This window comes from Macrobrachium nipponense, chromosome 1 (genome assembly GCF_015104395.2).
Source record: "Macrobrachium nipponense isolate FS-2020 chromosome 1, ASM1510439v2, whole genome shotgun sequence".
NCBI classification, from domain to species: Eukaryota; Metazoa; Arthropoda; class Malacostraca; order Decapoda; family Palaemonidae; genus Macrobrachium; species Macrobrachium nipponense.
The window spans coordinates 173,672,939-173,700,749 of NC_087200.1; the positions used below are offsets into that span (position 1 = coordinate 173,672,939).

Sequence of the window (27,811 nt, forward strand, 5' to 3'; positions counted from 1 at the left end):
ATTGGACACTCAAAGTTTCTCTTTACTTCCTTATACAGTGATTCTCCCATATATCATTGTACATCACTCATTGTCTGGGTAGTTAGATATCAGTTTAGCTAGCTTCTCACGGGCTTCAGTCCCTCTCTGGAAGTTATTTCTTCTGGAGCTGGATTGGTGGGTAGGCCCCCAGCCGGTTTAGGATGTCTTGTACCTCCCTTCAAGTATGAGTCTATCCTATCGTTAAGACCGAAGGTTTTTTCATGTATGAACAAATGACAAATTTTCTAAAACAATTTGTATTTTTCATAGCTACAAATCTAAGGTCTTAACATTGTACCGCCCACCTCTGGCCGCCCATCTGTCTCCTAAGACATCCTGAGTTGAGAAAGACTGACGCGGTGGCGTAGGTGCGTGGTCTTTGACCACTCTTCACCCGATATACGCGCCAGATCTCACAAGATTCCTTGCTTTCAACTGCGATTTAACTGGATCCAGCTAGGTGCTAGAAATTATTCTATTGTTAAGACCTCAGGTTTGTAGCTATGAAAAATACAGATGGTCTTAGAAAATTTGTAATTTTGAAAGTAAATTGTATTTTCTCTATGTATACAACCCTGAGGTCCTTTACACTAATTGACCACCTCATGCCACCCTTCAGTTTGCTACCTGGGCCTAAAGCAAATTGAAATGTTTGCATTCGGTCGGGAGGGACTCCCAACGACTGGACCGGTAGTTAACTATTGAACTGCCTTGTTTTAAGTAATTCCTAAAGTAAAGGACCTCAAGTTTGTATAGCTAGGAAAAATACAATTTACTTTAAAAAACTGTGATATTTAATTTTCTTACCATAAATGTTTCAATATGTATATCCCAAACAATGCTTAAAATGGCAAACTTGATAACGAAAGAACAAGATGAAGTTGGACTTTCTCTCCCAGAAGGGACAATATATAGTATACCCCTTGAGAAAGGCTGATCAGTATTATACATAAAACCACTGGTGATGAAGCAGTAGGAATAGACCTGGAAGCACTTGTAGTGCAAGTTGTATCTATCCCATAGGAAGCATGAATAAGGCTTAGGTCAAAAACCGGCTTGGCAGGAGGAGAGCAAAGCAAACGTATCTTCTCCAAGGTGGTTGAAAAAAGACAGAGTCTGTGACTCGCTTGCACCTCAACTGCGTATCAGATGCCACATATTTCCATTTACAATTTTTGATCTTTTTTAACTGGTTTGCAGCTGGCGGCAGAAGATTTATGCTGCTGTTAAGACTGAAGGTTTGTTAACTATAAAAAATACAAATTAATTAAGAATTTTTCAATTTTTTTAGGAATTTTTTTTTTTTTTTGTATTTTAAATTTTTTTGTATTTTTCCTTGCATCCAATATCTCCATTTTGAAGAGCTTACTTTTAGTTACTGTAGACTTATGATGATCTTTAAGACTTGCATCTTCCTTCTAGATTATAGAGGAATTAGAGGAATTGTTAACATATGTAAGGATATTTATTTGCTATCTCTTTAATATGATTTTTCTCTGATACTGAGCGTGTGTTGTACTATACAAACTTTAGGGAACTGCTGCCAATCATACAGTTTTCATACCTCTGAATCTGATACATGTATGATACAAGTTTCAGTTTTACATTTTGATACTGAACATGTATACATTTTGTATCTTTCTATTTCATACATTGTACTTTTAAGGAAGTGTTGGCAATCCTCTGTTGGAGATGCATGTTTCCTGGGCAGATCAATGACTTCTCTCTCCTGTCTACAGTACAATTACGTATTTGGGCAATGCAGAAGTTGATAGTAGGTTATTGAAAACTTATCTGTGCTGAGCTTTTTGTCAAAGGACATCCCCTTTGGTTATCCTATTGTCTCTTCTATGTACAGGCAGTCCCTGGGTTACGACGGGGGTTCCGTCCTTGAGACGCGTCGTAAGCCGAAAATCGTTGTAAGCCGGAACATCATTAAAAATCCTAAGAAAACCTTACTTTTAATGCTTTGGATGCATTGAAAACTATGTAACTGCATTCTTGTGGCATTTTTCATCAAAAAAACCTTCAAATATTGATTATTTTACATTTTTGGTGTCATATTTCATCTCCCAGATGAGCGTTGTAGGTGTCGTAACCCTGGAACATGCGTCGTAACCCTGGAAATAACGTCTATTGACAAGCGTCGTAACCTCGGAACGTCGTAAGCCGACACCGTCGTAACCCGGGGACTGCCTGTACTTGAAAAGATCAATGTTAGGCCCCTTCTCTTCGACATGAAGCTGTGGGTCTTCTGTTCATGATCTCAGAATTGTTCATCGGAGAAGACAACTCCTTTATGCTCTCTGGGAATTCTCTAGGTTCAGAACGATGGAGTGCCACACCTACCTTCTTAGAATATTTTAAGTCAAGGAAGTTGCGCTCAACTCCAATTCTGTGATGTGGACTTGGTTGTCCTGTACGATCCATGCCCCCCAAGGCCAGGAGCACTTCAATCAATGTGAGCACCCAACCTTCGGAGGAGGCTCACGAGTTCATGAACAATATGGGGGCCGGGAATTTAAGGGCTACTCCTTTGTCAAGCTCAAAAGTCTTTGGTTAACCCTAGTAACTACTTAACCCAAAGTTGAGTAGTGGAGAGAGAATCCTCCCTAGTACAACCTTCTTCTCCAGTTTCTTGTAGAGAGATGCCACCAATCACTAGGGTCTTTATTCATGTATAGAGTTGATCTAGTATCTCTTATGAGAGATCTTTCCTGCAAAACAGCGACTCTCATGTAACCCTGTTAGCGCCTCAGTGGCATGATTGGTATGGTCTTGGCCTGCCACCTTGGTGACTGCGAGTTCGATTCTCGGGCATTCCACTGACGAGTTAGAGATGTGTATTTCTGGGCTCAGCTCGTGTCGCTGCGCGAAATATCCTTTAAACTATTATTTCTAGGGTAAATGTACTAACACATACCAGAGAATAAATAAAATAAAGAAAAAGGTCAGTACAACTGACTCGCTCACCCTCCAAGAGGGTGTCGGTATGAACACTAGGCGAGTGAGACCACTACCACGAGCCAAAAACCAATAGAAATCTCCCACAACAAAAACCCTCCATGAGGAGAGCCGACCCACAGAGTGAGCAGCTCGTACTACTACTACTCCATCCCATGCTGCCGACTGCTGCGCCTCTGGTGGCCATCCTTTTCAGTTAGCATCTCACGAGCAGACGTGATATTTTTCTTTCTGTGTTTTTTGTGCCCTTTCGTTGGATTTATCTATAATGGAGCGTGCAGCTATTGCAGCAGCTAAGTTAAGTACTCAGTATTTATGGTTAGTTGGTTTTTTCCGGCCCTCGGTTAGTATTTGCCGTTTTTTAGGTATAAATACGAACTCGGGGTCGGAAGCATGGCAGCATGGTTCTGCCGCGTGGTGGGTTCGTTCTCGGTCTCCCATACCTAGAACATCCCATTCTCTATGTACGCTCTATATTTATGATCCGTTTTACTTAGGGTACTGTCTACTCAGGTTTGTCATGCATGCATGTCTTTTACCTTATGTAGGCTTCTTCTTTCCAGACCCTAGTCCCGGCTCTTAGTATCGGCCTCTGACTAGCTTTGAGTGGTAGACTTTCCTTCGGGTTAGTCGTACACTCCTGGATTTTTTCTCCTACTTTATTGTTTTCTTTCTTTTATTTTATTTTATTATACCATGTATTTTGTTATGGTTAGGTTAGTTAGGCGTCTGGCTTAGCCTAGGTCCTGGCTCCTTGAGCCTATGCTACCGCTCATCAGTTCGGTTGCTTCCCTATAGCATCTCTCTGATCAGTCGGTTTTGGCCCAGTGGGTCTCTATGCTACCGCTTTTCAGTTCAGTTGCTTCCCGATAGCATCTCTCTGATCAGTTGGTTGGTCCTAGGTTTAGTTGTCTTATTTTAGCCTTACCGTCTCGTGGTCACTACGCGATCGCGAGCAGCCAGACGCCTGCCCAGTCCCTTCCCCCTCCTCCGCTCTTCCATAGAGTCGGGGGAGGGTGGGGCGGTCTGCCCACGCTCGCTCCACATACCCGAGCATGCCTCCCTCTCTCCCCCCAGGCGGAGGGGACCAGGGAGACGGGGACAGACCCAGACTGGACGCGACCCTCTCCGGCTTCTCGGTCCGGCCCGGTGGTGATGTGATGGGGGTACTGGCCTTTCCCCCCATCCGTTGCTTCCTTGTCGCTCCGGTTCGCTCGAGCCTGTATGTCTCCTCGCTCTTCCCGACCTTGCTAGGTCTCCTTTCATGATCGGAGTCCTGGCATCCAGCGGGAAGTTGTTAGTCCACCCAGTAGGGTGGACCGGAACATACAGTGGGTCCCTGCTAACCTTACCGTATTGCTGAGTTACTACACTCCGCTACGCACTGGACTTGCTCCGGTTCGTTTGGTTTTAGGTTAAGCGTTATTAGATTAACTATAAGTTTATCTTAAGTACCTTAAACCTTTTCCCCCCTCCCTTTCATGTTTTACCGGATATCTCCGGGATCATAGCCTATTCAGGCGGGGCAGGGGGGGGTTATGCCCAAATTTTTTCCGAGCTCCGGCATGCAACGGAGTTCTTCTGTCCTTTAGCCTGTAAGTGTTATTCTTTAAGATACTCATGTGTCTTCCCACTTACAGGCCACCAACTGTGAGCATCCGGGATGCGCCGCCACACTTCAGGACCCATGTGGACACGAAGTTTGCCGGTCCCATGCTCCATGCGCGACTCTGCACGGGGACATCCAGGTCTGGTACCATGAGACGTGTACCATAGGTGTACGATCTGGTGAGCCAGCTTTTAGAAGGGGTGCGAATATTCCATCTCCCGGTAGCTGCTCCGCTTGCTCTTTTTTAGTGCTTAAGTTTTCATCATCCAACTTAACTTAAGGCATCTAAGTTTAAGTTATATTTAAGTTTTTAGTTTAAGTGATTCTTAAATCTAACCTACGCCCTCTCTTCCAGGCGCCGGCAGTGAAGGATACCGCACTGGCAACCCTGCGGGCCTGGGTCGGCGGTTTTGGGAAGAACGCCGCCAAGGGTATGCCCTACATCTTAGAGAAGCGGTTGGCGCTGTTAATCTTCCCCGGAGGCAAGGCGACAGGATACGTCGACCCAGTAGAGAGGCGGCTCCTACTATCGCCTTCATCCAACAACAGCTGGCTGCCTCATTAACTGATCAAGAACCAAGGATATCTCCACAGACGTCGCGACTTTAGATATTAATGTAGAACCTATGGTAGGTGTAGACGACCTGTTGGTCGAGGTAAGTAGGGTGGACACCCAAGGGTCACCCTTGGGTGTGACTGTTTCTTCTACTCCTGCAACCTCTCCATCCTTCCAAGGATTTACAGGTGATGAATTATATACTCCTCCTGACGCTTCGGTTAGACCTAAGGTCAAGGGTCAAGCAGTGAAATCCTTGTCTAAGACGTCGTCGTGTCTAAGTAAGAAGTCGACTTCGGCGTCATCCTCCTCACGTAAGTCTCCGCTGCGAATCCCGGAGCAGACAGGTCTAAAGCTTCTAGCTCCGGCTCTAAGTCCTCGAGGAGTAAATCCTCCAGAGAGAGATCTCGCACCCCGGCAGAGTCACCAGTTCCGCTACCCTTAGTTCCGATTCAGAGCCACCCATCCACCTCCGCAGAACTCCGGCCTTGACTCCAATGCTGGCCTGTTGCAACAGGTGGGCGACCTGGTTGGGTCCCTAAAGAGTAGCATGGAGCAAATGATCTCTCGTCTGTCGGATAGGATTACTTCCCAAGACTCCATTATAGCCGGATGAGAGAAGCCCCCCCTAGCCTCTCCTCCACTTCCCAATACGAGCGGAACTCAGCTTCCTCCGTATGACTCGCTACCTCCGTTCTCGATGAACAATCCATGGAGAGTAGGCGTCACGCCCCTTCCAAGACGGTCTCATTTCCATTCCGGAATTCGGAACTCGAAGGATAGAGGACTTCGAGTTCTTCCCGAAGACCTCCAGCCTCCGTTCATAGGCTACGCAAGGCTTACAGCTTCAGCCATGGTTCGGGATGATAGGGTACCTAAGGAGACGTCCTGCTATTCACAAGACAGGCTCAGAGAATGGCTCAGATGTTTAAGAGGACATGGATTGTTCCAATACCAGGATACAACCTTTCAAGAGTCCCTTTACCATTTTCACAATGGATGAGAGTACCCCGCTCCCGTTCCTGACAAAGATCACGAGGTCTACCATCCCAGCGGCCCAGAAGGGGGAACCCATGCCTCAATTGAAGGAAGCAGATCCCACATCTCCGTTGCTCCCTTCAGCCGGAGAATTGTGGGAGGACTTGCCAAACACCTTCTCAGCTGGCAAACTCAAACCGGACTGTGCTATGGAGCCAGTTTGGTGAAAAGCTACCCAGGCTCCCAGATAGCCTTATTCAGGCTGAATTTGACGCAAAATCGCGACTAGCCAGATCAATTAACTCTATGGCTATGTCCGACCGGTAGCAACCATAGCTTATGGTTCAGAGCCGCTTTTTTAAGCTCATGACCAAAGCACTGACTCAAACGGTACAGTCGGATATGTTTGAGTTTGCCACTGCTAGAATGAATTGTAGGAAGCATGTCCTACAAGAGGCAACCATTCGACATGAGCCGAATAGGTTGCTCTCGTCTAACATCTGGGGAGCAGATCTCTTCCCAGAAGCTATGGTGAAGGAAGTCCAGTCAGAGGCTACGAGGCTTAACCAGAGCCTTAAGGACCGTTGGGGCCTTACAGCTAAGAGGAGACAAGACCTAACTCCTAAAGGTAAGGGACAGAAGAAACCTAGGCGTTTCCACCCTTACCAGAAAAAGCAGCCACGCTTTCCTCAGCAAGTTCCAGCGGTGCCCTTAGTGCAAACAGCCCAACCTTCCACCTCTAAGGCTCAAATCACAGCCAATTTATGTGATATCCCCTCAGCCATCAGCCCTCCACCTCTTACGCCATCTCTCCGCTTACAATCAAGCCTTCGAGAGTCAAGCTTCACAGAAGTATGACCGCTCGGGTAAGGGAGGCAGAGGTAAACGTTCCTTTCGTGGGAGAGGATCGGGAGGCCCCTTTAACAGGGGAAAGCACTTCAGAGGAGGCCGAGGCGGTTACCAGAACCAATGAAGAACTTCAGGTAGGAGGGAGGCTGTTTCACTTTCGCCATCGGTGGAACTTCAGCGAATGGGCTCAGAGCATAGTGTCAAAAGGCCTGGGTTGGAGCTGTTGACGAACCCACCTCCATCCAGACCTTCCGTCAACTTCCTTCCAAAGAATTGACAGAGTACGCAGAGGACCTCCTTCAGAAAGGAGCTATAGCGAGAGTCAAGAGATTAAAATTTCAAGGTCGCTTGTTCAGCGTGCCAAAGAAAGGCTCACAAAAAAGAAGGGTAATATCTTAGACTTGTCCCGCTTAAACTTAGCCATCCGCTGCGACAAGTTCAAGATGCTCACGATCTCACAGGTGCGGACCTTACTTCCCCGTGGGGCAGTCACCACCTCTATCGATCTTACAGACGCCTACTATCATATCCCTATTGCAAGACACTTCCGTCCGTATCTGGGTTTCAGGATAGGAGACCAGGCATTCTCCTTCAAGGTAGTTCCCTTCGGACTCAACGTGGCACCCAGGGTGTTCACGAAACTAGCGGAAGCAGTAGTGCCAACAACTCAGATCACAATGGGATTATGGTAGTAGCGTATCTCGACGATTGGTTGATCTGGGCTTCGAAACAGTCGAGGAATGCAACAGAGCCCAACACTGAAAGTGATTCAGGTTCCTGGAATATCTAGGCTTCAAGAATAAACAAAAGGACCAGTCAAGACTCACTCCAGAGTCAGTCTTTCAGTGGCTGGCATTCAATGGAATCTATCCTCCCATACTCTGTCGATTCCATCAACCAAAAGGAAAGAAATAGCGAAGTCAGTCAAACAATTTCTAAGTCACAAACTGGCATCAAGGAGAGCTCAGGAGAGGATCCTGGGTTCTCTCCAGTTTGCTTCAGTGACGAACGTCTTAATGAAAGCCAAACTGAAGGACCTAACCAGAATCTGGCGCTCACGAGCAAATGTCAGATCAGGGACAAACTATCCTCAGTCCCTCTGATTCTAAAGAATCGTCTTCGGCCGTGGGCGAAAGTCAAGAATTTGTCAGTGTCAGTACCTCTTCAGTTCCCTCCACCAGGGATTACCATCCACACAGACGCGTCCTTAACGCGGCTGGGGAGGGTATTCCCAGGTTCAAAGGTTCAAGGGACTTGGTCACCTCAGTTCAGTCAGTTCCATATAAACGTACTGGAGGCAATGGCAGTGTTCTTGACTCTAAAAAGATTACGCCCACCAAAGTACTCCCACATAAAGCTAGTTCTGGACAGCGCAGTGGTAGTACATTGTATAAACAGAGGAGGCTCCAAGTCACGTCATCTAAATCATGTGATGGTAGCCATCTTCTCCCTGGCAGACAAGTTCAGTTGGCATCTCTCCTCCACTCACATAGCGGGAGTGAGAAACGTCATAGCAGACGCGTTATCCCGATCAGTACCCCTAGAGTCGGAATGGTCACTGGACAACAGTTCGTTCCAATGGATCCTTCAAAGAGTCCCAGGGCTACAGGTGGATCTCTTCGCATCCCAAGCGAATCACAAACTCCCCTGTTATGTAGCCCCCAACCTGGACCCTCTGGCCTACGCCACAGACGCCCTGGCTCTAGACTGGAACAACTGGAAGAAGATTTATGTCTTTCCCCCAGTGAATCTTCTTATGAAAGTTTTAAACAAACTCAGGACGTTCAAGGGTCAAGTGGCTCTAGTAGCCCCAGACTGGCCGAAGAGCAATTGGTATCCCCTAATTCTGGAGTCTGGGCCTTCGTACCTCTTCGGATACCCAATCCCAGGCTCTCCCAGTCAGTACAAACGAAGACTGTGTTCGCTTCCTCAGGGATTCTCAAAACCCTAACTTTATGGATTTCATGAAGTTTGCGGCAAAAAGGGATGCGAATATTGACCCTCAGAATATTCTCTTCTTGGAATCCGATAAAAGGGATTCAACTTTGAGACAGTATGATGCTGCTGTCAAAAAGTTAGCAATCTTCTTGAGAGAATCTGATATCAGAATCATGACAGTTAATTCAGCTATATCCTTCTTCAGATCCTTATTTGAAAAAGGTTTAGCAGCTAGCACGATTACGACAAACAAGTCAGCCTTGAAAAAGATATTTCAATTTGGGTTCAACATAGACTTGACGGATTCCTACTTCTCGTCTATTCCTAAGGCATGTGCTAGACTTAGACCTTCTGTTAGGCCTACGTCAGTTTCATGGTTCTTAAACGATGTTCTAAAACTGGCTTCAGAAACCGATAATGACACATGCTCGTTTATAATGCTCTTGAGGAAAACCCTGTTTTTATTAAGCTTAGCTTCAGGAGCAAGAATTTCAGAACTGTCGGCTTTATCCAGAGATCCGGATCATATTCAATTCCTTCCCACGGGAAGTACTACTTTCTCCGGAACGTAGCTTTTTAGCAAAGAATGAAGATCCTTTGATGAGGTGGGAACCTTGGAAGGTACTACCCCTTCCACAAGATGTATCTCTTTGCCCAGTTACAACCTTACGAGCCTTTCTGTCCAGGACCTCCTCATCCTCATCGGGTCCCCTCTTTAAGAGGGAAAAAGGTGGTACTTTATCCATTAAAGGCATCAGGCAGCAAATCCTGTACTTTATTAAGCAAGCCAATCCTGACTCTTTCCCGAAAGCACATGATGTTAGGGCAGTAGCCACCTCAATTAATTATTTCCAACACATGAACTTCGATGAGTTGAAAAAGTATACCGGATGGAAATCGCCGACAGTGTTCAAACGCCATTACCTTAAGTCCTTGGAAGCTCTGAAATTTTCAGCAGTAGCAGCGGGAAACATAGTTTCCCCTGACTCTAGTTAATTTGTAGTAGAAGATTCAGTCCTCCTTTCTACCTGCTTCACCCAACAGTTCGTCTATTCCTACCGTGTTCATTTACATTCACCTGGTGTCTTAGCTGCTTTTATGATGATGTAGTGGGTGCCCCTTAGTTTTTGCCAGGGACACTCACAGATGATTATGGATTTTGATCTCATGATGTTATCCCTTATTTTTATGCTAGGGGATACATCTCATTTATAATGGTTACGGGTTTTGTATATTAAGTCATATGCATTCCTTATATATTACATTTGATTACTTTAATTGCTATTATATTTTTGATACATGCCTGTACACAGATACTATTTTGTTACATGTAAGCCAATTTACCTCTGTACATATGTAAATTACCTTATGATAAGAAACATGTTTAGAATTAAGGGTAATTTAAGCATATTTCTATTTTGTATCACTGTGTATTTGTATCTTTTTAGCAATTATATTCTTTTTATATATTTACATTATTTTTTATTTGAGACCTATTCTGACTTATTTTATTACTTTTGTTTACAATCTTGTGCTATTTCTCTGGTACGATTTTCGCGCAAGTGACACGACTGAGCCCAGAAAAAGGGATTTTGACGTAAGGAAAAATCTATTTCTGGGCGATTGGCTCGTGTCGCCAGCGAAATCCCACCCTACCCATCCCTTCGCCCAAGATTGTCTGCTAACTTCAGGATGGCCACCAGAGGCGCAGCAGTCGGCAGCATGGGATGGAGTAGTAGTAGTACGAGCTGCTCACTCTGTGGGTCGGCTCTCCTCATGGAGGGTTTTTGTTGTGGGAGATTTCTATTGGTTTTTGGCTCGTGGTAGTGGTCTCACTCGCCTAGTGTTCATACCGACACCCTCTTGGAGGGTGAGCGAGTCAGTTGTACTGACCTTTTTCTTTATTTTATTTATTCTCTGGTATGTGTTAGTACATTTACCCTAGAAATAATAGTTTAAAGGATATTTCGCTGGCGACACGAGCCAATCGCCCAGAAATAGATTTTTCCTTACGTCAAAATCCCTTTTCTGGTGATAGAAGTTCACTCTTGACGTGGTTTGGAAGGCATGTAAAGCCATTGGTCCCGTTGCTGAAAAACCACTGGTTCCATGCAGCGTAAAAAGACCATACCAACAAACAAACAAAACATGCAAACCTGTTACTTCGAAGGATTTTCTTCAGCCGTGTACAGGGTGACATCTACTGCTGTGATTGGTGACATCAAAAGGCTTTCTCTCCACTCAGAGTTCTTGTTCAGTGGACAAGATCTGAATGTTTCCCAGAACAGGAAGTTACCTTTATTGGTGCTGGCAAGGTAGTACAGGTCTGGCTCGTGTTAGGTTTATCTGAAGGTTGCAGACCTCTCTTTGCCTTCGGAATCCTCCTTGGGGTTCAAAAGCTTGGAGTGGTCTTGTTCACCTTGGAAGCTCAGACCTCCTGCTTGAGACCTTACTATGCTACTGAGTATGAGACCTTACTCCAGTTCTGAGTTTTCTCTCTGAACCTCCTTCAAGCCTGTGCATCAATCATCTCCCAGGAAACTGACTTTTTAAGCAGTTTTCCTTCTGACCTAGGTTTCCATGGAAGGATTGGAAAACTTCAGTCTCCGCCAAGCACTGCGTGGTTAATTGAATGTCTCGTCTCTTAGAGGTTAGGTGTTGTAGACTATTTTAACGCAGGCCAGGTTAAGGAGATGTCCTAGTACAACCTTTCGGATGTCGATTGGAGGTGTTTAGACAAGCCGACTTCTCATTGTCAAGTTCTCCCATTGATGGTGTGTGCATGCAGAAGAGCATAGCACCAGAGGAATATGTTCCTCTCTGGTACATATTTTAAAGTACTTATCTGTTCAAAGGTTGTGAATGCTGGTTTATGACTACCTCAAACCACTTTTACTTTCTTCTGCATGAAGAACGTTGCCCACAGGCCCTTGGACACACTTTCCTAGGGTCCAGTGGTGGCTGTTCAACAAGTATGACTCATCCAGTGCCCCTAGTGGGACAGTTTGTGTCATGCTGAAGATGATTCTGTGGAGTAGGGAATGGGAGAGTTGATTGGCCCCTTTTCTTTTCCTTAACTCCTTTCTTCATTCTTGCAGGTGGTTTGAAGGATAGACACATCATATGCTGGAACTGGCTTGATGCAGGTTGAGCGTTGCAGCCATACTGTTACACACTTTTCATGTTCCATGCAACATGCAAATATGCTTCTCATTAGCTAATCTCCTCTCTCCAGGAAGGGGAGTGAGGAGTGGCAGCAAATCCATTTTGTGTGGCCAACAAGGTTTGTTGCCTGAACTGATTAGTTCTTTTGGACTTCCGTAAATGCAATGAATCTGGTCATGTTCTCTTATATTTAAACCCAGTGGACTGGGTGTTAGATATCCAATTATCTAACATCTCAAAGGCTTAGATTTTCTTCTTTAGCAATCTCATTTATAAGAAGAAGGAACAGGTGTGTGTATATGTTGCTCAGTGTCTGGGTGGTTAGATATAATTTTATCTAGCTTGTCACAGGCTTCAGTCCCTCTCAGGAAGTTATTTCTTCTGGAGCTGGACTGGTGGGTAGGCCCCCAGCTGGTTTAGGATGTCTTGTACCTATCTCCAAGTATGAGTCTATCCTATTGTTAAGAACGAAGGTTTGTCCCGTGTATGAACAAATGTAAAATTTTTAATCAATTTGTATTTTTCATAACTAATAAATCTGAGGTCTTAACATTGACTGTCCACCTAGCCACCCCTCTTGCTTTTCATCCTGAGTTGGAAGAAAGACATGCATCATTGGATTCAACTGCACTCTCATGACGTGCTTTCATCTCAGCTATGCTTTGGCTGTCAGATGGCACAGATTCCTTGCATTTACAATCTTTGATTGTATTTAACTGGTATCAGCTGGCGCTAGAAGATTTATCTTATTGTTAAGACCGAAGGTTTGTTAGTTATGACATACAAATTGGTTAAAAAAAATTTATTTTTCATATACCTTCATACTGAACACATATAGTACATCTTATATCATACTGTTTCATACATACTTTTAAGGAACTGTTGCCAATTAGTATAGTTTTCATACCTCTCTACCTATTCAAATGCATTGAAATTGAAATAATTGACCCCAGTACCTTATGGTTTCAAGATATGATTGAAAAATAACAGTTAACTTGTTTGGTAATTGAAAACTTCAATGTTCAAATGTGTAATACTTATTGAAATTTTACTGATATAAATGTAGTTATGTACCCAAAACACTCATAATCTCAAGTGGGTGATGGTTGAGACCTTCCCTAGTTTTTTATTTTTCATACAAATAGATTTCTCTTTTCAGTGTTAAATTAGTCAAATAAACAAATTTAGCTTTTTTTTTTTTTTTTTTTTTTTTTGTAAAGGAAGCAACTGAATGTGAACAAATGTTTGAAAATAAAAAAAATTGTCTTTTTATTTTTTTTTTTTTTTGTTTTTGTGAAAAAAACTTTTTTTCCTATAAAAACAAGTTTATTTTTTCGGGTTGCAACCCTACAAGGAAAATCCTTGACACACCTTGCATGGGCTTAGGGCACTGTGGCACTGTGATCCCTATGCCAGAATGAATATATACGTAGGCTACAGGATTCACTGATGCCTTATCATGACCAGGAACATGACATTTCTGGTTGGAAATTTACCTTGTTAGTTAGCTGAGAGATCCCTTCCGATCTGCATACAAAGTAGTAATTTATATTTTTCCTAGGTATACAGATCAGAGCCTTTTATCATTATCCTACCTTAGCTGCCCTGTTTAGTCCCAAATGCTGGAGATGAAGTGCTTGGTAAATGCAGGGAAATATGGTTTCCCCTGCCCCCTCTCACCCTTGTACCATCCTCCCCCAAGTAAAATACTTTGTTAGCAAGTTTCAATTAATTCCAGCTTGTGTTGAAGGATACGCCTATTAAAGATGCTGGTTTTGCTTATATTACATAAGAGAAATAAATTTACTTTTAAAAATTGATTTTTGTTGGTATCATTTCTTGTAGGTATGTAGGGCTGCTCAACACCATCTTTCAGTTATACTTTGCACAGTCTCATTTGCCACATTTCATTGTTTGTTGGGAAATTTCCTTGCTTGGAGGAATTTCAGGAGTAGGTATTTATCCTTCACTTTTAATTACTTTAGTGTAGTTTTTTCCTAACCAAGGTCTTTTCTTTTTCATTTAAGGTCATTTAATACTGTGGTGATTTAGTTGTGCAAACTTAATTTCATATTATAGTGTGATATTCATTCATGTGTAGACATTATGTTTAGACTTTTTTCTATATTGAGTTGTGTTTTCATTTTCAGTGCTATTGCTGTATCTAACTACCGAGACTGAAGCCAGAGGTGGCAGAGGTGGCGGTGGCAGAGGAGGTGGATCAAGGGGAGGGTCTCGTGGTGGTGGTGGATCATGGGGATGGGGTGGAGGTAAAGGCTCATCCTCCTCCAGGGGTTCTGGTTCCAGTTATGGTGGTTCTAGTAGTGTTGGCAAAGGGTCGTGGACTAGTGGGGGTCGGACTTACCAGAAGTTTGGTGCACCCAGTCGATGGTCTTATGTAGGCGGACGCCGATTCTACTATGTTGGATATTACCATGGGCATCACTACCATGGCCATCACTATAGTAATAGGGGTGGTCGTGATCCAGATGGTGAGTAAGATTTTTGTAAGCTTTATTTTGTTTCATGTTTTCAGTCATGAAATGTGAAGGATAATGCAGTATCTAATAGTATTTTGATAATATAGTATGTAACGGAAATGTGAACTGGCAATCTCAAAGTTTATTTTTGCGTAGCATTATGTGTATAACATTCCCCTCATGTTTTGACAAAAGGTTTGTTGCATTTGATACAAACGCAAATGAGCATGGTGCACTGTATATTTGTTGGCATAGCACTATTACAGGTTTCATGGATACTTCATTAAAGTTTCTGTGAACAGAACCATAGATTTTACAAATGGAAATCGATACAATTATTTGTAATTAGGAATTTCAGAAAACGTACATTGAATATGTTCTAACATTAAATAGAGTACAGTGACTGTTGTAAATTATCTTTTTATAAGTAACCGTCTCATCCTTAATATATTATGTTCATGTCATTGGTTACTACATCGCACTAGAACACAAATTATTTTGTTTTTGAATTTGGAACCCCAACCATCTGAGAGAAGTACTGAGTATCATTCAGTTAAAATTATTAACAGATTGTTTATTGTTCTTATGATAACAGTATGCTATGTATTATCCAGTCAAGAGAAAAAAAACTTTGGAGAGTCACCTTATATTTTTTCCTGTATGATCTAGTTTTATTGGTGAAGAGCCAATAAATTCAGAAATCACCAGTGCATTATTCCTGCATGATCACTCAAATATTTTGAAAATAATTGTTTGCAGTTGTTTATTATGAGAATACAAACTATCTTTTTATATGGGCATTCTTTGGTTACTGCACGTCATTGAATCTTGGTAACAAGGTAGATAATGGTGGCAGGTAGGTAACGGGTGGGGTACTGCTCATTCATCTGTCAGCAACACAATCGATTTTTCTTCAGCCATGTTAAGTCTACATGTTTCCATTGCTGCTTTCTGCTATGTGCTTATTATTTTAATATTACATATTTGTAAGTTGGTGGTTAGTCAGTTTGCCGTGGATACCCAAAGGCTTGCCCTATCATCATAGGATGCCTCCTCTGATGAGTAGCACACTGAACGTACATCCATCATAGGGGATCACCTCATAGGACATCTCCTCTGTTGGGAATGCACGTTCCTTTGGGAGCGCGAGGACATCTCCCCTCCCCTGTGTACAGTGCAATTACTTAGTCAGTGCATAAGTTAACAGTAGGATATTTAGAATGTATCTGCATAGAGCATATTATCGTAGGATGTCCCCTTGGGTCATACTATTGTCTCCTCTGTCTACTTGGAGAAGACCCATGTTAGACCTCTTCGCTACAGGGTTCAACTGAGAGCTAGAGGTCTACTGTTCATGGTCTCAGATCTGTTTGTTGGGGAGAGGAATCTCACCTGAACATACTGGGAACATTCTGGGAGGCTGAACAATGAAGTGCCCCACCTCCCTCTCTTGAATGTCCTGAAAACCCTGGAAAGCTGCCTTCAACTCCATCACATTGATGGGGAGTTGCTTGTCCTGTGCTCTCCATGTTCCTGAGGCCAGAAACTCTTCAAGATGAGCACCCCAACCATCATAGGAGGCGTCCAAGTACAGGAGCGTATCCAGATGGGTTGATTGAAGAGGAACTCCCATTGTCAGTCTCCAGAGTCTTAGGATGACCCTAGTAGCTCCTTGTGGCCCCAGTGGCCGAGAGAGATTCCACCTTAGCACAACCTTCTTCACCAGTCTTGTGTAGAGATATCACCAGTCAGGTAGGATCTTTATCTCTTTATGACTGGAGTCTGTTCAGTTTCTCTTTTAAGCAAGAGATCTTTCATGCAGAGCAGCCACTCAGATGTAAGGCTACTTCAGAGGATCCTGGTCAGCCGTATACAAGATGAGCCATCTGCTGCTGTGATTGGTGTCATCAAAATGATTTCTCTCCAATCAGAATTTCTGTTCATTAGACAAGTTGTGGATATTCAGAACAGAGGAAATTCTTTCTTTTTATACTGCCGAGGGGCTACAGGGCTGACTTATCCTTCATCTGAAGGATATGGGCATCACTTAGCCCTGAGAATTCTCTTTGTGGTTCAAGAGATTTGGGCGGTCTTGTTCACTTAGAAAACTAAGACCTTCTACGCGGGACATTACTCTGGTTCTGAGTAGTCTCACTCAAGCTCCTTCGAGCTCTTGCATCAGTCGTCTTACAGTAAACTGACTTTGGAGACAGTTTTATTTCTGACCTTGGCTTTCTTGGAAGATTTGGAGAGCTCCAGAGTCAGTCTTATGACTTAGACTCACGAAGGGTTGGTATGACTTAGACTTAGAAAGGATTGGGGTCAGTAGTTTTCAAATTTGTCCCGGAATTTGTGGCTAGATCCAGATTCCCATGGTTCACGATGACAGCTTTGCCTCCTTTTCCATTCCTTACAGCATGGAGTTTGTTATCAGTAACCATTCAAGAGTGTGCTTTGACCCATCAAAATACTGCATTGTATCTGAAGGGCTTGTCACCTAGAGCTTAGGTGTCATAGACATTATGTTAACACAAGCCAGGTCAAGAAAGAGGTGGCCTAGAATACCCTATCGTTTAACTACACGAGATGAATGTGCAAGCCTAGTCCTCATGGTCAAGTTCTGTCACCCATTAGGTGCATGCAGAAGCTCATGACACCAGAGGATGAGGTTCCTCCCTGGCTTTTTAGAAGAACTTAATTGTTCATAGGATTTTGAATGCTGGTTCCTGAATGCATCAAACCACTTACACTTTCCTCTACTTGAAGTATGTTGCCCACAGATCCTTGGACACTTTTTCCTTGGGGTCCTTTGGTGGCTGTTCAACAAGCGTATCTCATCTGGTGCCCCTAGCGGGACAGTTTGTAACTTGCCTAAGATGATTGTGTGGAGTTGGGAATGAGAGAAATGACCGGTCTCTACTTTCCTTTTTCTCCTTTCATCATACTTACAGGCAGTTTGAAGAATACACACATCATACACTGGAGCTTGATGCAGGTGAGCATTGCACCCGTACCACTACAGCACTTTATATGTTCCTTACAACATAAAAAACAGCCTCAAACTCCTCTCTCCAGCAAGGGGAGTGATGAGTGATGACAAAGCTGTTTCTTGTGGCTAACTTGGTTCGTTGCTAGAACAGATTTAGTTCTTATTGTCTTTAGTGGATGCAATGAGTCTGCACATGTCTCATTGTATTGACTCCCAGTGGACTAAGTTTTATATTTCTATATATGTAATCTCTCACAGGCTTAGACCCCCTTCTTTAGAACTCATTTCTGGGGATTGCCAAATCTCCAGTCTGTTTTGGATTTTTATACCTCCCTCCAAGTATGAGTCTATCCTATTGTTAAGAGTGAAGGTTTGTTCTGTATATGAACAAATGACAAATTTTTAATAGATTTTTATTTTTCATAGCTAACAAACCTGAGCTCTCAATGTTGACTGCCCACCTCTAGCCAGCCCTCTAGTAATCCTCAGTTGGGAGGAAGACTAAATGCTTCACAAGGTTCATGTATGGTCGATGACCACTCTCCACCTTTTCCATGCCTTAAATTCCAAATGCCACAGATGCCAAATGCTACAGATTCCTTGCATATACAATCTTTGACATTTTTTTAGCGTGTTTCCAGTTGGTGCCAGAAGGTTTATCCTATTGAACCAAACAAAAACTTCTTTCAGTTTTCTTTTGAAGAAGGAAAAGATACCCCCAAAATTACTGAGTATAACTTTTTTACTTGTAAGTATCTACATAGTATTTTACTCAACACTTGAGTACTTTCAGGGCCTATCTGTTGCCCTTTCTCAAGAGATGTGTAGGTTGTCAGACTGGGTTAAGGACCAGCAGTCTTCCGGAACTACTTCTTGTTGAGCTGACATTGATGTGATGGATATCCTGGTTTCCATTCTCTTGAGAGCTTTTAATCCCCTCTTGTCGCTCTGATATCCTGAGCTGATGGTCAATGGGATTAACCCTTGTGGTAAGTAAGTGGTCATCAACAGTCTGCTGGGCAGAAAACCTAGTCTCCAGGTCAGAAGGGTCAATCTTAGCTTCTTTTAATATCAAAGCTTGGCTTATGGGATCTTCTGAGGTGAAACGTTTGTTTCCTTCTATCACTGTAATCTCTCTGATGAGTGCTCCTTCCATTACCCCCCCATGGCTGATTTTATTGCTTTTGTATATAAGCCTACTGTTTTTAAAATCCATCCTATGGTCTTTTTCCCAATTATGCCTAGATGTAGCACTCCCCTGCGAGTTGAGCTGTACTGTTTTTCTTTTTGGTTCTTGATTCTAAGTCTTATTACCCCTATGTTTTCCCCCTCCCAAAAAACATATAAGCTGTACTGTCTTTTTGTGTTCTTGGATTTTAGTCCTTATTCCCCTACCTGTTTTCCCCACATATAAGCTGTACTGTCTTTTTGTGTTCTTGGATTCTAGTCCTTATTCCCCTACCTGTTTCCCCCATATATTTGTCTCCAAATTGCTGCAGTTAATTATGTATACTCCCCCTTCCCTACATCATCTGCTTTACTGTCTTCTTCAAATTTATTTTTACATACTTTGGTTTTTACAGTATTATCAAAGGTATACACAAATTTATATTATCAAAGATATACACAAATTTATATTTGCTTTAATTTTTGAAGTAATTTGTTTAATTTTGATCATAAAAGGGAGGGCAAATATTTTCTTGCTTTCTTTATTCCATGTACTCTCTACATTTCCTCAGTTTATCTATCTTGCAAGAGTCACACGTTGTCATTGCCCTAAGAAAATTACAAATTTTCAAAGACAATTTGTATTTTTCATAGCCACAAACCTTAGGTCTTAACAATTGGATAATTTTCTAGCGCGTAGCTAGATCCAGTTAAACAATCGGAGATTGAAAAGTAAGGGATCTGTGAGATCTGGAAACGTGTGCATGTATCGGGTGAAAACTGGTCAAAGACCATGCACTCATGCTCTCATATTTAATCTTTCCCAACCCAGGATGTCGTAAGATGACAGAGGGGCGGCTAGAGGTGGGCAGTAAAACGTGAAGACCTCAGGTTTGTAGCTATGAAAAATACAAATTCTCTTAGAAAATTTTTCATTTGTTCATATATGAACAAATTTGCTCTTAACAATAGGATAGACTTATACTTGGAGGGAGGTACAGAGATCCTAAACCTGCTGGGGGCCAACCCGCCAGTCCAACTCCAAAAGAAATATCTACAGGAACACTTAACTTTATGAAACACATTAAAAAAATAGCAGAAAACATTAACACTAAATTTTATTGTAGTGTCTTACCGAACAATTATAGAGCCGTGATTTCCATGAGCGGCAGGATACTACAATTCAAATTTACGTGTCGGCGTCGCCACACTGGTGGTGATGACGTCATCTCCCTCCACTCGCTTGGAGAACCAGGTACAACTGCCCAGGTGAATCCAATTCTTTTCCTCCGCGGCGTCGGTGAACATCGGTGGTCGGTGCGGTTGGATGACTTGCTTCGCTTTGTTTTTTTCTTGTGAATTGATCTTCGGAATTGGTGAAGTACTCTTTTTGGCGTTGTTGTTATTTTGCTTTTTATTTAGGCGTTGCCATGTCGGATTCTAGTCCGTCGGGAGTTAGGTTTTGCATCTCAGGATGTAAAACTAGATTATCCAAGTTAGAATATGATTCTCACACTAAATGTGTTAAGTGTAGGGGACAGGTTTGTTCAGCAGATCGAACATGTAACGAGTGTAGTGATTGGACTGATTCTCAATGGAAGTTTTTTAGTTCATACTCGAGAAATTAGCTAAAGACAGAATTAGAAAGCAGCGCTTGGTTAGGGAAAGTAGACTTAGCTCTGCTTCGTCTTGCGATGCTTCTGTTCCTTCTGTTTCTCCTCAAATTGTTATGTCTCCTTTAACTACACCACCTATTCCTCCTACTAATCCCACTTCTCCGGCTTCCCGTGTAGTTTCTTCCGACACCATTGCCAGTCTGGAATCGAGGTTAGATCAGAAATTTTCGGTACTAGCGAATACGGTTTTGCAACTTTGGTAATTCAGTTGAGACGTTTTTTGGAGAAAGCGGTTCAGGTAAGAGTGTAGTTTGAGGGTGCGTCTGTCTGTCCTGACACGTCTCCTAGACAAAGGTCCAAATGTCCAGCTCCCCCGCACCGGGGAGAAGACATACCGGAAGTCCAAGGGAGTCGATCGGGATTTGCCCACAGACAGGCGCCTCTCTTGTTGAGCCTGTTGCGCTTCAACAGGGCTCGGTTAAGCGTTGGAAAGGTGTTGCGGTCAGACGCCTTTTGAATGATTCAAGCGATTCGTCTCCGGTCGCGCGGCGCTCTTGGCGAGATTCGCTGTTTCGAGTCCCTTAAAGAGGCGTTCAGGCGCCGATTCTTCGCCTCCTCCAGTCAAGCGGTATAAGGAGCCTGAGAGTAGGGTTGCGCCGCGGCCGTTAGCGGCTCGTTCGTCGCCTCAATCTGTGCCTTTTTCGGCTCCATCTACTAGTAGAGATTGTGGTTTTAGCGCTGTAGCTAGCAGCTAAGGGTGTTTCTTTAGGCGCTTTTTCGTCTGTTACGCCTGATGCGCCTTGTTTCGCCTCGAATTTCGGCGGCTCCAGAGCGAGGCGCAAGTAGTTTTTCCGCCTCCTGCTGAACATTTAGGCTCTTCCAAGCCTACGTTAACTGTTTTTGATTCGTCTCTGGCGCCTTTGCGCAAGCAGTTAGAGATGTTAACTCCAACCTGGGATGAATGAAGTCCAAGGGTGGTTCGAAACCTTCAGATCCGGTTGTAGTTCCGTCTACTTCTTCGGCGGTATCGGAGAATGAAGAAGTAGAGGAGGAGGATTCTCATCACCTCTCGTGTTATTCACGTCTCCTTAGATTTCTTCTGGTATCTTATCCAGATTATTTTGAGAAAGCGGCTCCTCGCTCCCCAACTTCGACTTTTTTGATGAGGAGGAAAACTTCAGACCCTCTCCTCCCAAAACTTGTTCTATCTAAAGCGGTTAGGTTTAAGACATTCGTTGAAAGAGACTGAAAAAATGGATGTCCTATGAAAAGAGACTTAGGGAAGGCTCTTTTTGCTTACCCTCCCTCTAAGTTGCTTCGTAAGAGGTATAGGTTTTATGTAACTGGGGAAGCTCCTTCTCTGGGAGTTTCTGCCTCCTCCCAGGGAGACTTCTCCAGTTTAATAGACTCCTCTAGAAGATCTGCTTTCGCCGCAGCGAAAGTTTTCTTTACAGCGCCTGAGTTGGACCACGTTGTAAGGAATCAATTTAAACTTTTGGAAGTCTTTAGCTTCCTTGATTGGACTATTGGCGCTTTAGCGGCCAAGATCGAAGATTGTCCTTCTCTTTCTCAGGATGTTAGCGGAGGATTGGATTGGTGTTCTGTCCTGTGCGGACAAATCCATTAGGATGGATGTGATGAGTTAGCTTCGCTCATCGCCTTCGGTACCCTTAAGAAAAGGCAACTTTGGTGCTCCTTTGCTTCTAAAAGGGTTACTTCCCAGCAGAAGTCTGCTCTATTGTTTGCTCAGTTTGTGAAAGATAACCTCTTTCCAGACGATGTAGTGTTGTCAATTTCGTCTGCGCTAGATAAGAAATCTACTTCGGATTTACTGGCACAGTATACTAAGAGACCTAAAGCTCCTGTGGAGACTGTTCCTTCGGTTTCTCCTCTGGCCCAAGTGCCTTTTCGAGGGAGAAAACCCAAGCGCTTCTTTCGGCTGAAGTCGAATTGGCGACCTCAGTCTAAGGCCTCGGCAAGGTTAACAAACCTTCCAAATGAAAGCTCGGTTCTTCATGCACCAGTGGGAGCCAAGCCTGGCTATGTTTTTTTGGGATGGAATGGGAAAACAGAAGTGGAGCAGAAAGCATGGGTAGTGCAAGTACTCAAGTTCGGCTATCGTATTCCTCTCGTTTCACCTCCCTCGCTCTCACCTGTGCCAATTCCATTCCAGGCATACTCTCCGGGCTCGACAAATTTCTGGCGCTAGCCGCAGAAGTGGAAGCGCTTGTTCTCAAAGAAGCGATAGAACAGATAGAAGGGGATTGTTTTCCTCCAGGCTTTTACAATCGCCTTTTCGTAGTTCCCAAGTCATCAGGGGGCGGGTGGAGGCCGGTTTTGGATGCGAGGACCCTGAACTTGCATGTCCAGAAAACAAAATTTCATATGGAGACCACTCGGTCGGTTCTGGAGTCCATCAGACAGGGGGATTGGATGGTCTCTCTGGACATCAAGAGCCCTTATCTTTTCTGACATGCAGACGTTATCACATTCGTACTGCGAATCTCGGAAGTACCTGAGGTTCATGTTCGAAGGCAAGGTGTTTCAGTTTCGGGCGCTTTGCTTCGGACTAGCGACCGCTCCTCAAGTTTTCACCAGGGTTCTATCCCCGATAGGAAGCTGGCTGCACATATTAGGAGTAAGAATCTCCCTCTATCTGGACGATTGGCTTCCTCCGGTCGGAATCAGAGAGTCGGTTGCATGAAGGACCTTGGAACAACTGTGGATCTTGCCAGAAAGTTAGGAATTCTGGTCAACAAACAGAAGTCCCAGTTGGTTCCTTCTCAGAGCATCCTTTATTTGGGGATGATTCTGACAATGCTCAAGGTTTTTCGAGCTTTTCTTTTTGTCCCGAAGAGTGGGTTTTTCAAGCTGTTCTGGAGGACAAGTTCAGGGATTTCTTTGGACCAACAAAAGGTAAGTTCTGCCAATCAGTGGAATGAGGCTCCTGGGCAAATTGACGTCAGTGGAGAAATTGTGACGTTGGGAAGACTGCACATGAGACCTCTGCAGTTTTTCCTGAGAGCCTCTTGGTGCAGGAAGACACAACCAGACTCGATTACCTTTCCTGTCACAGACATATAAAAGAGGACCTAAGGTGGTGGCTCTCTCGAGCAAGGTTGGAAGAAGGGTTAGATTTACGACCCCATCTCCATCCCGAACCTACAGTTCTTTTTTCCGACGCATCGGACACAGGTTGGGGAGCCCTACTGGGAAATCAACGGACTTTCAGGAGCTTGGTCGGAGAAGGAGAAGAAGTTCCACATAAATGTAAAGGAACTGTTAGCAATTTTCTTGGGGCTCAGACAGTTTCGGAGTTTAGTAGAAGGTCGAGTAGTGGCAGTGCATTCCGACAACTCCACGGCTCTCTCGTACGTGCGGAAACAGGGGGGGGACTCAGTCTTTCTCTCTGTACGAAGTAGCCAAGGATCTCCTCCTGTGGTCAAACGAAGCGAAGGTTCAGCTAGTCCCGAGATTTGTTCGGGAAAGATGAACGTTCTTGGCGGACGAGTTAAGTCGTCAACAGCAAGTGTTACCTCTGGAGTGGACTTTTGGACAACAAGATTTGTCAGAAAACTTTGGCGCCTTTGGGGACGACCGTCAATAGACCTGTTCGCGACATCAAGGAACAACGTTCTTCCTCTCTTTTGTTCTCCAGTCCCAGATCCTCTAGCTTGGTCGGTGGACGCAATGCTGTTGGATTGGTCGGGTCTGGAAGCTTATGCATTCCCTCCGTTCGGTCTAATAAAGAGAGGTGCTGAACAAGTTCATGTCGCACAGCAATGTCAACACTAACGTTAATCGCTCCCTTTTGGCCCAGGAAAGAGTGGTTCCCGGACCTTCTCCAGTTGTTAGTAGACTTCCCCAGGCTTCTTCCTCCAGAGAAGTGGCTTCTCAAACAACCGCACTTCAAGAGGTTCCACCAAAACTTGTCCGCTCTAGCTCTGACAGAGTTCAGACTGTCCGGAATCTTGTCAGAGCGAAAGGATTTTCAAGAAGAGCTGAGCAGAAGCTATCGCTCGTGGTAGGAGAGAGTCTTCTAACAAACTCTATCAAGGGAAGTGGAGAATCTTCAGAGAGTGGTGTAGAAGTGCTAAAGTCTCTACTTCTGCGACCTCTTTAACAGAAATAGCAGATTTTCTTCTATTTCTTAGGAACTCTAAGAAACTGGCTCCTTCGACGATCAGAGGATATAGAGCCATGCTCTCTTCGGTTTTTCGACATCGAGGTTTGGATATTTCCTCCAATTCAGATCTGTCGGACCTCATTAGGTCTTTCGAAACCACTAAGCTCCCGCAAGATACAGTGACTTGGAACTTAGATGTGGTGCTAAGTTCCTCATGGGGCCACCGTTTGAGCCTTTGAAGTCGGCTTCACTCAGGAACTTGACTAAGAGGCACTTTTTCTTATGCACTAGCTTCTGCTAAGCGTGTCAGCGAATTGCACGCTATAGACAAAAGAGTCGGTTTCTCTCAAGGCAATGCTGTATTTTCGGTATCTTTGACCTTCTAGCCAAAAATGAGAATCCTTATAATCCTTGGCCGAGGAGTTTTGTGGTAAGGAACTTATCTGATTTGGTTGGACATGAGGAGGAAGAAAGGCTCTTATGTCCAGTCAGGGCTATTAAGCAGTATCTGTTGCCACTAAGGGTATTAGAGGACAATCTTCTAAGCTCTGGACCTCGGTTCAAAATCCCTCTCGTCCTCTTTCTAAGAATGCTATATCGTTCTTTATTAGAGAGCTTATCAGGGAAGCTCACTCGCAGTCAGAGAACGACAATCTTTCCGTTCTGAGAGTTAAGCTCACGAGGTTTAGAGCAGTGGCAACTTCTTTAGCATTCAGAAAGAATTTATCTTTAGCTTCGATTCTTCAGAGCACGTTCTGGAGATCGAATTCGGTTTTTGCGAGTCATTATCTCAAAGAGATAGAAACGGTTTTCGAGAATTGTAAAACGTTAGGTCCGGTGGCGGTTCTGGCATGGTGTGGGAGAAACGGCACAGGGGTCGTCACCTCTATGCTAACTTTTCACCTTGAATAGGTTGTCGAGTTCAAGGGAAGCTGGGGGGTACCGAGTACCTGGGATACTCACCAGTCTGTTAGGTCAGATTTTACAATGGTTGGGTATATATGGTTTTTAAATGATGGTGTTGGTGACAAATTTTTTGTATGATTGAATTTCTGAGGCTTAGCCCAGGGCAACCCCGGGCAATCTTGTTGTTACTATCCTCCGTCAGTCAGCCTTGACTCGCTTGAACTACGGAAGGATTCCACTCCTGTAGAGGCTAACTTTGGTCAAATTCCAATTCCTCTACAATAGTAAGAAGAGCACCGACCAGAGGCAGTAACAGTCTGCTGTAGCTCTCTTACAAGGTAAGGTACAACAGACACCTTGAGTGTTTACTGGTAATGCAATAAATGTAACCATTTAAAAATACTAGTGGTCCACTGAATCCCACCTTCCATGAATGTGTAATCAGCTCTATAATTGTTCGGTAAGACACTACAATAAAAAATGAAATTTTCATTATTAAATGAAGTTTATTTGTATATACTTACCGAACCAATTATGATTATACCCACCCTCCTCCCCTTAGGTGGGACGGACGGGCAGAAAGAATTGGATTCACCTGGGCAGTTGTACCTGGTTCTCCCGCGAGTAGGAGGGAGATGACGTCATCACCACCAGTGTTGGCGACGCCGACACGCTAAATTTGAATTTAGTATCCTGCCGCTCGTGGAAAATCACGGCTCTATAATGTTCGGTAAGTATACAATAAAACTTCATTTTAATAATGAAAATTTCATCTTTACAAAACACATTAACAAATGGCAGAAAACATTAACACTTCTTGATTATCTCCATCTTCGTCTCCATAGAAAGCATCCTCTTCTTTTCGTGAACTTCAGCAACATTCTTGGGACCCATTGCTAATAATGTAAGTAATTAAGTTCTCACACAACACGATAAAGTAATTTACAGTACAACGAAAGCGAAATCACTAACACTTTATGTTAACGAACGAAATCTACGTGAATGAACGAATTCCACATGTGTACGATAACGCTGCCGAAATGAAATGGTTGAGGAACTCCCTTACATAGATGCATAACCAATAGGAGAGCAGGATCTTATGGCAGTAGCTAGCATCAAGAACCAATGAGAGAGCGGGAGGGTGGTGGCGAGTCTACTGAGTTAGCGGCATGCGAGTTTTAAAATTGTTCTCGGCAGCCCGGGCGAATCTCGGACTTTACAGTTTACCCTTTCGCAACCTGAATTATTTTCGTACACAGAAGTAAAAAAATCTTTGTCTTTGCCTTCGTAACCTGGATTTTTCGTACATAGGGACTTTCGTATGAAGGGGTATGAGTGTAAGTATATTTTCAGAATCACATATTAAACATTCAGTAGATTCCAGAGAGAAAGTTAAGAAAAAGAATATAAAGGGACACATGGTTAGTGTTGATATAGTAGCTATATTCACTAGTGTCCCCTTAGATAAAGTACAGGCAGTCCCCGGGTTACGACGGGGGTTCCGTTCTTGAGGCGGCGCGTCGTAAGCCGAAAATCGTCGTAAGCCGGAACGACACTTGGAAATATGCCTTAAACTAAGAAAAAGTTAGAGACCTTACCTGTGTGACTGACATGCAAGTAGATTGCATGATGTGTAGTGTGGTTATTTCAATGGCACTGGAGGTTCTTGAAGGTATAATCTTTATTAAACCTCTTGTGACACTAAAAAGCACAATGTACTACACTTAATCCTTAGGTTAGATTATACACTAAACACTATATTATGCACTGTACACTTCGTAGTAGTATTTGTTAGATCCTGGAGTACACTAAAAAATCCCAGTCTTGGTAGCTCTGGAAGGTAAAAGTATAAAACACAATTAGTACAAAATACTACACAAAGTCCTGAATGCAATATGTAAATTATAGATATCAAGAGTAAAAGAGTTAATGTATGTTAATTAATTCCTTACTTTTAGTTTATAATCCTTACTTTGAGTTATATCAAGAGTAAAAAAGTTAATGTATGGGAATTAATTCCTTACTTTTAGTTTAAATTTGTCTTTTCAACGTAACCCTGGATGCACAAAGTCTTATGTGGCCCCATAGCCTACATGCATTCAGGGGTTCTGGAATGTACAAAAAATATTAGTATGTCAGTAAGTACTCTATGCATAGTAAGTTACATACAGTAATATGCACCATACAGTGGTTTAATATCACATATATAACATGTATAAAACTTAGTTAATGTATGTTAATTAATTCCTTACCTTTAGTTTAAATTTGGCATTCAACGTAACCCTGGATGGACAAAGTCTTATGTGGCCCCATAGCCTACATCATTCAGGGGGTTCTGGAATGTACAAAAAATAATTTTGTCAGTAAGTACTCTATGCATAGTAAGTTACATACAGTAATATGCACCATACAGTGGTTAATATCAACTGGTATGCATTATTGAAAAT

The 27,811-nt window shown here is 43.4% G+C and overlaps 1 protein-coding gene across 2 annotated transcripts in view; it reads left to right on the forward strand.

The window, feature by feature from the left end:
* LOC135219856 (titin-like) overlaps positions 1 to 27,811 on the forward strand; it is a 242,609-nt gene that overhangs the window by 90,614 nt on the left and 124,184 nt on the right. Inside the window, exon 2 of one of the 2 annotated variants that reach the window (XM_064256966.1) lies at positions 14,231 to 14,572. In XM_064256966.1, the coding sequence (XP_064113036.1) occupies positions 14,231 to 14,572 (342 nt within the window). Of the gene's footprint in view, positions 1 to 14,230; positions 14,573 to 27,811 lie in introns of those variants that run through there. The other variant, XM_064256968.1, reaches the window with a different exon arrangement.